The sequence below is a fragment of the Cibotium barometz genome, chromosome 2 (genome assembly GCF_041138505.1).
Source record: "Cibotium barometz isolate CiBa-2024 chromosome 2, ASM4113850v1, whole genome shotgun sequence".
Taxonomy (NCBI): Eukaryota; Viridiplantae; Streptophyta; class Polypodiopsida; order Cyatheales; family Cibotiaceae; genus Cibotium; species Cibotium barometz.
In genome coordinates this window covers 5,049,201-5,062,863 of record NC_141047.1, presented here as the reverse complement: position 1 = coordinate 5,062,863, position 13,663 = coordinate 5,049,201, and the positions used below count along the sequence as shown (strand labels likewise).

At 42.1% G+C, this 13,663-nt stretch overlaps 1 protein-coding gene across 12 annotated transcripts in view; it reads right to left on the bottom strand.

The window, feature by feature from the left end:
• The window catches only part of LOC147640564 (putative serine/threonine protein kinase IRE), a 151,582-nt gene that overhangs the window by 37,367 nt on the left and 100,552 nt on the right, over positions 1-13,663 (bottom strand). For 6 of the 12 annotated variants that reach the window (XR_015268014.1, XR_015268005.1, XM_086812967.1 and 3 more), the window contains one exon: positions 4,912-4,963. Coding sequence is in view for 9 of the 12 variants with exons in the window: in XM_086812967.1 (XP_086669093.1) it covers positions 4,912-4,963 (52 nt within the window). In the remaining 3 variants the exon portion in view is untranslated. Of the gene's footprint in view, positions 1-4,866; positions 4,964-13,663 lie in introns of all 12 variants that reach the window. The other 6 variants (XR_015268015.1, XM_086812960.1, XM_086812993.1 and 3 more) reach the window with 1 other exon arrangement.

Here is a 13,663-nt window from a genome sequence, read left to right as displayed (position 1 = left end):
CAGACCCGCCTGTACCTGCTGGACAGAACTGTCCTTATCCGCCTGCATGTACCTGTTCGTACAGATCTGCATTTGCACAGTAGGCGCCTGAACCTGCAGCACCCGTACCAATCTGTACAAGCCTTTTCACAGCTACTGTACGGTACCGCTACCCTCCACGCAGCCAACCAGCCTGTTTTCTCTTCTCCTCCACGCAGCCAACTTCTACGACCTCTCCCCAAAAGCCAGAGAGAGAGAAAGAGGCGCACTTTTTCCCAAAAGTAGAATAGCCTCTAAATATTACCTAGGGGTCTCCAAAGGTTTGAAAACCTTTATAACATTAATTTTTGGCCACCAAAGGTTATAAAACCTTTTTAATTAAAGTCTCTTTGTCCCCTTTCACACATGGGGTTGTCCACACATGGGCTTACTTTTTGACTCCAACCTGATGCCATTCACACTGTCCACCATGTCCCCGTGCACACCTGCATATTGTCCAGAGAAAAACACAGGGTCGTGACAGTAAGTGTGTACGGGTTGGCGCACCATCTGAGCTAGCTGCATGGACGATAGGTGTGTCGGGCAAAGAGCACCAGCTATCCAAGAGGGGTCTGGAAGGGGTGTATGTAGGGGGGAGAAAGTACGTGCGCCACCTGTCGAGGAAGGGTCTAGAGGGGGGTGAAGGTGGCAAGGGGTATGTGTAGGGAGGCGTGCCCCAAGGAGAGGATGCCGGCCACTTTCCAGGTGAGTTAGTGGGCGATGCCCGTGGATTCGGGGTGTTGGCAAACGGCACCTATGGATACATGCGTGCATAATTTGACAAGAAATGATCTCTCAGGTGTTCGGGGAAGGTATTCGTAGGTGTCGTATGTCACCTGGGTGTGGGTCGTAACGGAGAGACCAAAAAACTATACGACCCTTGTGTAATATACATCGGGCAATTCCTCCTTCATAGAGCCAATAAATAATATTTCTCATCTTAGGACTAAAGCCCATATTTTCCATGACATTAGCAATAAACTACCACTATACTATATCAAATGCTTTTTGCATGTGAATCTACATTATGAGTACATCATGTTGAGTATATTTCACATATTCAATGCCAATGTAAGCATTGGCAATTAATCATGAAAAGTAGCTCAAATTTCAGCACATCCCAAAAGGCCAGAAAAAATTCTACCACCGGGCCATCCCAGCCCAAATTGTGCAATGCATGTTGTAGTTTATCATGGTGAATTCAACCTCCAAATTAGATGCCTGCTAGTGGGACAACTCTATTTACATTGCGAAGCAACACGTGCCGTGCATCCATTATTCTTTGAGTAGGTTCATTGGGGGCAGCAAAAAGGTTACTAAAGTAGCCATATAAACTTCCCTTTCTAACTGTTGCGTACTGTCAATCCAACAATCATCATGATTCTTAACTGTATGAATGCATTGCAAAGTCCTGAAAGAATGTAAGCCCTTGAAAAATCCTTTAGACGAGCAACTTGTGTCTTTTAGAGGTTTTTGTCTCGACTTGATCTGCCACTTTTGCGGCTTTCTTTCATCATTTCTCTTAAGACAAATGCTTGCTTGCATCAATGCCTCTTGCTCTCAATCATCAAGACTTCTACCATAATAAAAAATAACAGCCTGTATGCGAGTGGCGAATCTGCGCCAAGCCATGTCAATGTCAACAAACATATGCATCTTCAAGGGCTGCATTGCATGAACATCCATTGTCGACATGCCAAAATACAACATCATCCACAACGGGTAATGATCTGAAAGACACATTGAGTAGTATATGGACATTTTGAAAGTGGAAGTATCATTTTGATTTGCATTCAACATGTACCATCTGTCCAAACGAGTCCAATAGTTAGTAATAATAGCATTATGATGAAAAGTATACCCTTGCATGGTAGGCATCAAGTGTTTCCACAAATCACATGCTCATATATATTGAAGTGTAGCATGCCACCGACTTATTTCAGAGCCAAGCATATGCGATTTGTGGTTACTAATATCATCATATTCAGGAGAGTTATTAAAGTCTCCACACAAAAATGCATTTGAAAGCCAAGGGTAAGCTCTCAATTTTTCCCACATTTGAGTTCTCATTGAAGAAGTCTACGATGCAAATACCCCACCAAATTCAAAAATCTATCCATTAACATGGCATTGAAGAACTATCCATCTTCCCAACGGATCATTATATGCGACACATGGCTGAAATCAAAGCGAATCAACATGACTACTTCTCAAAAGTAACAAGTGCCAGCAAAAAAGATGATACTCTGCAAAAGAGCCTTCCTTGCCAGCAAAAGCATGCTCGTTGTGTTCTTGTAAACAAACCATATGAGGCCAATTTTTATTTATGCAATCCCATAAAAGCCTCCATTTGTCTAACCTGCAAAGGCCTTGGATATTATAGGTAAAGCATTTGAGAGGTAGATTGCATATGTCTGCCCTTGAAGAGAGTGACCACATTTTACGTTTTACCCACTCCCGCGACATCATGTATGAAACAAGGAACAACCGAGGACGTACTAGCACCATTAGACCCATCTGTCCAATTTTGAGCTACCAGAGTTCTTGGTCACCGTTTTTTTAGGTGTCTGCCGAGTCTCAAATCTTGCTTTTCTGAGGCAAGGGAGTAGCTGTTACTTTGGCTTTACCCTTATATGTTAAAGCATTCTGTTACTGCACTATATTTTTTCCCTTGTTCTGTTATGCATTCACAGCTGATTGAGGTTATTGCAAAGACATAGCTGCTCTAGGGGTTTGGTATAAACCTAAAGGACACTCAGATTGCATATGTTCAAATTTACCACATGCAAAACATGAACCAGGAAACTTGCCCCATTTAAGCTGGAAAAAACCCTCTTGGGTTGGCATCCCTTACATATGAATATCCAAAGCCACACATTCTCGAGCAGTTCTATCTGTGTCCAATAAAATGCAGAATTTATGGACATTACCACATGAGCGGGGTGGACATACCACTTTACCAAGTCACTGAGCCAAGTAAGGTAATGCTGACTAACAATACAGAGGAAGACCTTTGACTTCAACCCAGACAGGGCATTTATGCCTTATGAGGCTTTGGTAATCATTGGTCGGTGACCATGGATAAAAATGAATAAGTTGTTGCCTATAAAACAACGGAGATTTTTCCAGCAACGTTTGCTTGTATTTGGGATCTATAAAAATGACCTCATAAAAACCATGATCCACTATGTAACAGCCATGCACAAAACAACCTCCCAACAGTGCTTTCCCATTGTCCAACATCCGGCACAGCAGGCATGTAACCAAGGAAAAAAAGAACTACTGCTTTACATGTTTAATGGCTGAAAATCCTTCATGCAAAATATCTGTGAAAGTTTGAAGTCTCGGATTTTCACATACAGAAGGGTGTGCTTGATGAGCTGAGACTTTGGGGCGTTTGGAGATATTATCTACTCTTAAGTGATATGCAATAGGTTCTGGAAAAGCAACTTCAGAATACAAGGGTTTGGAGGCCATCTCGAATAGAACACAACACACTATATACCAAAGGGATAACTGTCAAAAACTTCCAGCAAATAGTGATGAACAGGGCAAAAGAAGACTTGACAAGTTATGATGGCTGCTACTGCGCAGGTTCTCTGCTGGGCACGACTGACTACTGAGGGCAATGACAGAGTACTGAAGGCAAGGACTTCTAACACCCACAACAAGACAGCTTGATATGTAACGTGTTTCCGTGGGATAGAGAGAAGCCAGCAAACACATTAATAAAAAGTTTCTTGGATGCACTCATTCACACTTGACTTCATATAACACGCATTCGGTCTTGAGCTCCCCCACCCACTAAAATGCTGAGACGGTCTGCATATAAAGCCTTGTCAAACCTTTTATTCTCTTTGTGCATGAGATTTAGGCAAAGGCCCTCAACAATGATCAGTTCTTGCACCCAGTCAGAGCCAAGGATCAACAGAGAAAGGTCTCATATTGAGAACTGCCTTGTCAATCATGCACAGGCCTTACATTTTTGTGAGCCACTAAAGTAACAGTAGGAGCATTCAACATTTAATGAAAATCGTTTGCATTGTAACGAAATCTCCAAAAGATTTGGACCAATAAATTGCCATTAGTTTTCCTTTGGCAATGCTTGGTTGGAGTGCGACATGTTGGTGAAACTCTAGCCAAAAGAAGGATAGCTTCTACCTCTTGTTTTAGATTCTCTAATTGCAATGAGACTATGTCTCATTTACTATGGACTTGTTTGGATAACATAGATTTCTTGCTTAGATTTTTTTGGCTGCCAAATTTCCAAGATGTTGCTTCGCCAAGCATTTATGGATCTTTCAGAGGATCACAAAAGAATGGCTGATTATGCAGGCTTCCTTGCTTGGACATGATTTTGGGCACTTTGGACACTTTGGATTGGCTGCAACCATCTGATCTTTCACTCTACACAGATTGACAAGTACTCATATTTTCGTTAGTTTTTGTGCCAATCTCTTTATGATTGCCATAGACTACAAGAGACAGACCAGATGCAGTTAGACTTGTTTTGTTTTTTCACTGTTTCTGATCTTGAAGGGGTTTTCCTCACTCTTGAGGGCTTCTCTCCTTGTAGAGTGCAGTAATAGAACAATGCTTCTTACAAAAAAAAAAAGGGGGTCGTTTGGATTGTTGATTTGAATCAAATTTTGGAAGGCACCTTTTTTGTTTAAAGTTGATGTTTGGAACAATGCCATGCTATTCATGACTTCAAAATCATGTTGAGCTTGGCCTGTTTCCAACTGTCCAAGTTTCATATATTAGCATAGCACAAAATAAAAATTAAAAGCACTGAAAATTTTAGTGGTTGCAATAATACTTAAGATAATGTTCAACTACAAGACATACCTTCAAAAGTTGATATGAGGTTTTCATTGGGATATGAAAAAATACCTCTGCAGCTCCATTGGCTCCAAGTCGCACAGTGGGATCCTCAGTGAGAAGTCTATACAGAACCAATTCTTAAAATAAGAAAAGCACTATTGCAAAAACATAAACTATTAAGGAATACACATGTGCTTGAAGAGCATTATTAAGAGTCGGGTACATGCATCTAGAGATATGAGGTTTTCATCTAGAGATAGCGATCAATGCCGACAAAATAAATGGAGTCTACTTTCTCCTAAAGCACTTCAAAACCAACTTCTAAACAAATAGGTAAAGACATAAATTTGCACCCCCTCCCCCTTCCCTTGTCCTTCTTTCCAGAAGCAATGAAGGGAACAAAAAGTCATCATGAAGCTATCCTTGAAAAGACGAGCAATTTTCAATCAAGCTTGGTAGAGTCCTCTAAGCAGGGAGTCCTTCCTGAGGAGTTGCAGAGAGCCTTAGTGGGAGGCTCCTTCAACATCCTCTTTCTACAGGAGCATCATTTGTCAGCTGGTCGTACCGGAAGATTTTGCAAGTCAGGAGTCGCACCTTTTGGCCACCCGCCCTCAGCCCATCTGGGATCCAAGGCGCCATGTGCGTATCTCTGTTATTGAGCAGCTTCTTCCAACGGTGGTGGATTCCGGCACCATAGCTCCATGGAGGGCGCAGTGGGTGATTATCCGACTAGGGGAGGACCGGGTGGGCCTCCTCAACATCTATGCCCCTAACTCCATGGTAGGTCCAGCAGACTTCTGGAGAACGATTAGGTAGGCCTCCCTCAGGCTGATTTCTGGTGTATGGGAGAAGACTTCAATATGCTGGAGACCATGGAGACCACACTAGCTGGTAGACAGGACACTGTCTCTAGAGCAAAGCCTGTGGCTTGGGATGAGCTTGTCTTCGCCATCAGGGGACAGGACCCTTGGCATCTTCCTGAGTTTGGGCATGGTCAGAGGAGTCTGAGATTATCCAGATCCCCACACCCATAATGCAGGCCACAACCTCAATGCACAACCCCACTCCCTGCTGGTATACTACAAGCGAGAACGACAGAAAGAAAGAGAGTTATATTAAACGTCTTTTAAAGACCCATGGGTCTACGAGACCAAAGTGATACAATGCTATCCATGGTATGTCTCATCATGGAAAAGAAGAAAAAAACAAGTACAAATAGCATAGCTCTCGTAGAGGCTGATACAATGATCATCATGGGGGAAAGTACCTATATAAGCACTTGTACAAGAGACTTTCATCATGGAGTACATGAGAATATGAAGCATGTGGGGCACATCATCCTCTAGTAGAGGGTACACCTCCCTCAAGTATGTCAAGCATGGGGTTACTAAGTACAGCCGAGAGGTTCACTTTTGGCAAGGTACATAGGAAGGTGGTGTGATGGCGGTGGAGCATGTCCTAGAACTGGAGCTGGTGGGAGGATCGTGGTTGGTGTCCCGTGGGTTGGGAACACCGGGTACGTCAAAGCACGCAAGCACGATGTCGTGCCATGGCACGTCTATGATATGAAACCGTGCATGTGAGGCCGTCAAATACACATCCAGATGCATGGGTTAAGTGCCATGATGAGTCATTATATGATGCCATGTACATATGTTCATATTGTATATGAGGTTCAATAAGACAAGCTGAGGCTGAGTCAGATTTAGGAGTTTTTTGTATATGAGTATGGAAGATGATGTTTTTGCTGTTACTCAGAGTTCATGGGCAAGTTAGAAGCATCCGGATATATATGATGGCATGAGGGCATACCAATGCACAAAGGAATGCATTTATAAAGGCTGAAGAAATACTTGAATGGGCAATTGGGGATTCTATAAATCACATGGGCCGATATGATGACTTATAAATTATGAAGGTATCACAGTGCCGAAGAGTTCATTGAATGTTTGGGAAATGTTGGGATAGAAAGCTGCACTTGGACTTCATGGATCATCATGTAGAAGCATAAGTATCTTACGTGTATCTAATGCAGAAAGTAAAGACTTAAAACATGGTGCTAATGCCGGGAGTCTTGTGGTTAAGACTTAAAACATGGTGCTAATGCTGGGAGTCTTATGGTTAAGTTTTGCTACCTTAATGCTAAGGTTATGTTTAATAACCTTAGTATTAAGGTTAACAAAAACGTGGGGGGGGGAACTTCTAGAGGAAGGCGCAGCTTTTCCTTATGGCAGGGACAGCTGGCAGAATGTGGAAGGGGGGCCGCCTAGATCGTCGCGGGGAAAGAGAGGAAAAGGGCCGGAGCTTCACGGCGAAAACCAGAGTGGGGAATATCAATATACAGCGTCGAAGTTCAGCGTCCATCCAACCAGAGCTTAAAAAAAATCAAGAGAGCGCCTCTGTTTATGTCGTGTAGGAGTTAGAAATATAGAGGATAATGAGTGCTATTCAACGATGTGCTTCTGAAAATTTCAAGCTCACAGTCAACAGCAGAGGGTCCTATTTCGCCATTTTCTCCTCCTCCGTGTACTGGCGCTGAAGCGGCCACCTTTGATTAATAAAAACAAAGGAAAAATCAACGTGTCCACCTTTCGCTTATTTCAGATAAGCTTAACTTTAAATTAACCTTGTTACTTTAGAATAAGGGCATGGCAAATAAGCCCTTAAAGGTTTTGGATTGTATGGGAAAAAACTTGTGAATATGATAGAATTCTGGGGAAAAAGCTAAGGAATTTGGAGCCTGGAGAATTATGAAAAATACTTTGAAGTTGAGGGTAATTTGCTTTAGTTTCTTCTCATATGGATTTTGGAAATCATGAGCATGATAAAGCTATGCAAAATGCTATATTTTACTTGTGAAATGTTAGTAAATTAAGGCAGGTTTTCAGGTGATAAAGTACATTCCGAAATAAAGGATTTGAGGGCACTGGATGTAATGGATGTAACTGGCCACATGTATATTGGAATAATTGGAAATCTTTGTTATGCCCACATGTGAATGGTTCAAAGAATTTCATGCAATTCTGTGCAATTATCTGGAGGAATTCAAGGTTGTATCGAGGGAAGAGGACACATGTATTTGTCATTGGAAATAGTGATGTTCAATACTCCTTGGGAAATCTTGTATGTGAGTTTCCTTGTTAGGTTCGTCACCAACTCTCACAGCTAAAAGTTTCGTACTTTCCTGGCTATTCCGCACACTTCACGACAGCTTTTGGTGAACCCGACGTGAAGCTGCTGGGGTGAGAGTGTAGTGAAACATACAGGGAAGCTATGGCTGAGAATTCTGAGGGCCAGGGGGTTCATTTTGACCCTGGAGTTATGCAGATGTTCCAAATGTTTTCCATGTACATGCAACAGCAACAAGCTGCTGAGAGGGGACAGATTTCCATGACCAAAGCTTTACAATCAATTGTGAAAAAGGTAGATCAATTTGATGGGAAGGACATTACAAAGTATCTGCGCAATTATATAAAGGAGATGGAGCTAAATAGGGTGACCGAGGAGGATATGGTTCGAAGTTTCGAGTTGGTATGCGTTCCTGAAATAAGAGAGCGCATAAAAGGATTGCAGACAGCACAGGGTGGCAGAAATTGGGAAGAATTCAAACTTGCTTTAAAGGATGAATACTTTATGGAGGATTCTGAGCGAGTGACCAAACGAACTTTTTTGGAATGGGTCACAAAACCTAAAATGGGAATTTCTGCCACAGAATTGCTAAGGGAGTTTGAGAAGCGTTATGCCCAGTTGTCAAGAATAGAGCGTGCAACTTTGGACAGAGAAAAGACAGAGCTCTTTTTGCAGGCAGCTGGGAAAGATCTCCAGGAGACATTGGAAATCCTCCTTGAGGATAAAAATACAGAGCAAGGATTAAAGAGTGACTGGAATGATGTTGAGGATGCAGTCACTATGTTAGCAAAGAGGCAGCGGAGGAGGGATAAAATGGTGATGGGCTCTGCAACCCCCATAGCTGCTGTTACCCCTGAGAGTTTATCCAAGCCAGCTGCCACAATTCCTAAGATAGATGGGCCGATGGATGAGCTTATCAAGGGTATGCGTGATTTAAAATTGAAGATGTCCAGAATCGAAGAAAAAGGTCTACCATTGGGGCAGGCTTCTATGCAAAGGCCTCAAATCAAAGAAGGGTTTACATATAGATGCATATGGTGTGATGACCCAGAGCATGCAAAGAAGGATTGTGCCAGCTATAAAGAAGCTCTTAAGAATCAACTTGTGTTCTTCAAAGATGGGAAAATCCATCTTACAGAGACTGGTCTTCCGCTGAGTACAAACTTTGGGAAAGGAGGGATGAAAAAGCTGGTAGAGGATATGGTTGCTAGTCATGCCATTTCTATGATCGAGGCAGCAACCTATGGATTAAAGGTTGGTCAACAGAAGCAGGGATTTGAGAATGATGAGGATTATGAGAATGAGAATTTTTGGCCGTCAACAATGGAATTAATTGTATCAAAGAAAGTGTCAAAGCAAGCTTTGCATGAGGCAGGTGATTGTATACGCCTTGAGACTGGCTGGGAGGAGCCTGTGGATTCTTTATCCATTCATGCCTATATTGCCAAATGTCAAAATAATGAGGCACAGGTAGAGGAGAAACGTAAAAGGGAAAATGAGGAAGGAGGGCCATCAAAAAGAGTTACACGTGGAAGTGAAAAGAAGGATCCTGGGCCATCACATATGCCTCCACAGCAAAGCAGACCTCTACATGATGTTTCAATGGAAGAAGTGCCAGCAAAAATGAAGGAGAAGGGTAAAGGGAAAAGTCCACTCTACAAGCTTCAATCTGATATTGAAGTTGCAACAGATCTCAAAAAGGTGCTTGAAGAGAGAATTCTAAACAGCAGGGTGGAATTCACACTAGGGGAAGTCTTGGGGATTGCAAAGAAAGAATTTCATGATGAGATAATTGATATTATACGAAGAAAAAGGCAGTCCATAATTGAATCTATTCCATCACAAGGGGAAGCAAGCACTTCCAAGACTCATGGTGTACAGGTACAGAAAAAGGAAGAGAGAGAAAATGTGGTGGAATGTAATCACTCTGCTGATGGGGCACGACAAGTGCGTTTTGTGGAAGAGGATGATGAAAAAGAAGTTCTTACAAAGAGTCATTACTCCAGGAGCCATTGGGCAAGAGCCACCACTGAAACCCTTGTCAAGATAGGTGATTTGGAAGAGCCATATGTCGCTCTAATTGATCATGGGTCTGAAATAAATCTTATGGCTAAAAATCTCTACAACAAATGTAAGTGGCCAATGGATGTGGATCATGGGTGGATGATTAAAGCAGCTAATAATTCATCTGGAGAGCTTTATGCAGCATGTCCAAATGTAAGGGTAACTATAGGGGATGTGAAGGATGATCAGAATTTCTTTGTTCAGGAAATGTCATCGTATCCCCTCATTCTTGGGCAACCCTACATTACAGCTGTGAGGATGGAAACAAAGGTTTTGGATGATGGTTCAGCCTATGCAAGAATAAGGAGTAAAGATGGCAAAAAAGCTGTTCAGTTTTTGACAGTTTGCATTAATCATGAAAGGAATCGTGAATCTCTTAGGGCACAGTCACTCCCAAAGATAAACAGAGAGTTTATGAATTACAGGGAGATGAGGGATTTTGGCCAGGTGCCATTGTAAAGCGGGATTCCAATGGTACAAGGGGAAATGAGTTCTCGCAGGACTCAATCAATGTAAATAGTTTTTCAGCAAACTTTCAGGGATTCTCCAGCTATGGGTCACTGGTTTTTGTTAAAAGCAAGGATTTAAAGCGTGGTATGCAAAAACATATACAAAATGAACAAAAAGGTTTTGAGCAGTGTGGTCTTTTGGAGAAGAATGAGTTTATTTCAGGGGTGCTTGATGAGGTGTCATTTATAGATACTATGGATGTACTTTTTGATATGAGAAGAGCATGCTTACAGGGTGGAAATGAAGTGATAAAGGTGTCATCTGTGGAGATGTATGATATAATCCAGGAATTTGAGGGGGTGGAATGTAAAAATATGAATTGTGAGATGGATGCTCATGTTGATACAAAATACAAAACGGTTGCAAAAAAGGTGAAGCCAGTTGCCTTGCCCTTGCCACCAGGAAGCAAGGAGAAGATAGATGAAGCTTCTATGCAGCCAAATCTTAGAGATCCGAAGAAAATTGGGCATAAATTTACTCAAGAAACTCTGAAAGAGCTGAAGATTGGTGAGAGGGATTTTCTGTTGCCAGTTGAAAGGGAATGCTTTGAGGAGATGCTTGTAAAACATGGGAAAGCTTTTGCCTTTCAGCCGCATGAGATTGGTTGTGTTGATCCAAGTGTAACAGCACCAATGGTGATCTTTACTGTTCCACATGTGCCTTGGAATCTGCGGCCAATTCCAGTACCAAAGGCTCTCTTGCCAAAGTTGATGGAATTGCTAAAGGAAAAGATCAGGATGGGAATCTTGGAGCCTTCATGTGCCCCATATTCCAACAGATGGTTTACTGTACCAAAGAAAAATGGGACATTGCGCTTTATTCAAGACATGCAACCTGTAAACAAAGTCACAATCAGGAATGTGGGAGCAGGTCCAATTGTGGATGAGTTTGCAGAAGCATTTGCAGGGAAAGCTATATACTCTATGGGTGATCTGTATTCGGGATATGATCAGTTCCAGCTGGATATGCAAAGCAGGGACTTGACCACAATGAGAACTCCTTTGGGATTAGTAAGGATGTGTACCTTACCACAGGGAGCCACTAACTCAGTGGCACATATGATGAATGGAATGAATAAAGTCTTACGGGACTTCATACCACAAAAAACTATGCCATTTTTGGATGATGTGCCAATAAAGGGCTGTGAGGAGAAAGACAAAGATGAGAATTTGGATTCAAAGGGGTGCCGCAAGTTTGTGGCAGATCATATAAAGGATTGTGACATGATTCTATCCAGGCTTGAAGAAGTGAATCTTACTTTATCTGGGCAGAAATCAGTGTTTGGGGTTGGTGAAGTGCTAATAGTGGGACATCTTTGTAGTACTAGTGGACGCCGTCCTTGTCCAGCCAAGATAGACGCAATACAAAGAATGAAGGAAATATGCATTAATGTTACAGAGCTGAGGAGATTTCTTGGAGCATGCGTCTTTTATGTTATTTGGATCCCACACTACGCACATGTAGCAGATCCTCTTTATCAGCTTTTGAGGAAAAATCAAAAATTTTTGTGGAGTGCAGTACATATTAAAGCTATGCGGAAGCTGAAATATTTGCTCCAATCATCACCCATTTTGAGAAAGGCAGATTATGAGTGTGGCAGGCCTGTGATTGTTACAGTTGATACTAGTCCTACTGGGATTGGATGGGCAGTAGGGCAGGATGATGAGGATGATCATAGGTATGTAATCAGATTTGGAGCAAAGGTATTAAGCTTTCGGCAGCGAAAGTATCCACAGATCAAGAGAGAATTATGGGGGATTGTCACTGCTCTAAAATGTGAAAAAGAATATCTTATTGGGGCATCTGTACTTGTGGAGACTGATTGCTTGCCACTTCTTGGGATGATAGCAAGTTGTACCACTCCAGATATTGCTATGCTTAGGTGGATTGCTTATATCAAGTCACTAAATCCTGAGTTTGAGCATATTGCGGGAAAAGATAATCCAGTTGCAGATATGCTATCAAGAGCCAGATATGAAGAAGAAGAAGAGATGGTTAGTGACATTGATGATGTGGGTACAAAGTTCTATACCACAGCATATGCTAAGGGGGATCATATTTGCTTATCAAATGCACTTGAGTCTTTTATTGAGGAAATATATGAAGGGGATTGGTTGCTTATTGGTCAATATTTGAGCACTTTGACAAGGCAAGAGAATTGGTCTGACTCAGAATTTAAGAGGATCCGCAGAAAAGCATATGGTTACTTTCTAAAGGATGGATATCTCTGGAAGCATCCTAAACAGAGAAATGCTATGCCACAGAGAGTCATATGTGATAAAGAGACTCAAGGGAAGCTTGTGAAAGAATTCCATGAAAGTCTCTGGGCTGGGCATAGAAGTGTGTGGGCCACTTTTACCAAAATAAAGGAAAAATATTGGTGGAGAGGAATGTACAAGGATATTTCCCAATATGTGGAAACATGCATGGTATGCCAAATGTACTCAAATGTGAGGCATCGTGATGGCTTGCAACCAACCTACCCACCTGCCATGCACTACAAATGGGTAGTGGATCTAGTTACAATGCCTTTGGGAATTTGGCAGATGCGGTATATAGCACTTGCAAGAGAAGATTTAACAAATCAGGTAGAAGGGCGTGCCCTTAGAACAAAGAGTACGGAAACAGTATGCAAATTTCTCTTGGAAGATGTGATCTGCCGATATGGTTGTGTTGGGAAAATAACAGCTGATAGGGGAGAGCTAGATGTTGAAGAAGCAAGGGAATTCTTCTCTAGAATTGGTATCAAACTGTCTCTAACATGTGCTTACAATCCTGAGGGCAATGGAAAAAGTGAGCGAGGACATCCTCCAATCATTAAAGCTTTGGCTAAGGCATGCAGAGAAAGGATGAGAGTGTGGCCAAAGCTGCTACCATATGCCTTGTGGGCTGACCGTACAACTCATAGCTCAGTGACAGGATACATGCCTGCTGAATTAATGTATGGTCAGAAGCCAGTGATGCCAGTTGAAGAAGTAATTCTAACTTGGAATGTATTGCCCTGGATGGAAGGATTGAGCAGAGATGACCTCCTTGCATTGAGAATAAGACAGTTGGAGAGGAGACCTGAAGATGTAGAGCTTGCTAAAGCTCGCCTGAAAGATGCAAGGCTGAAAAA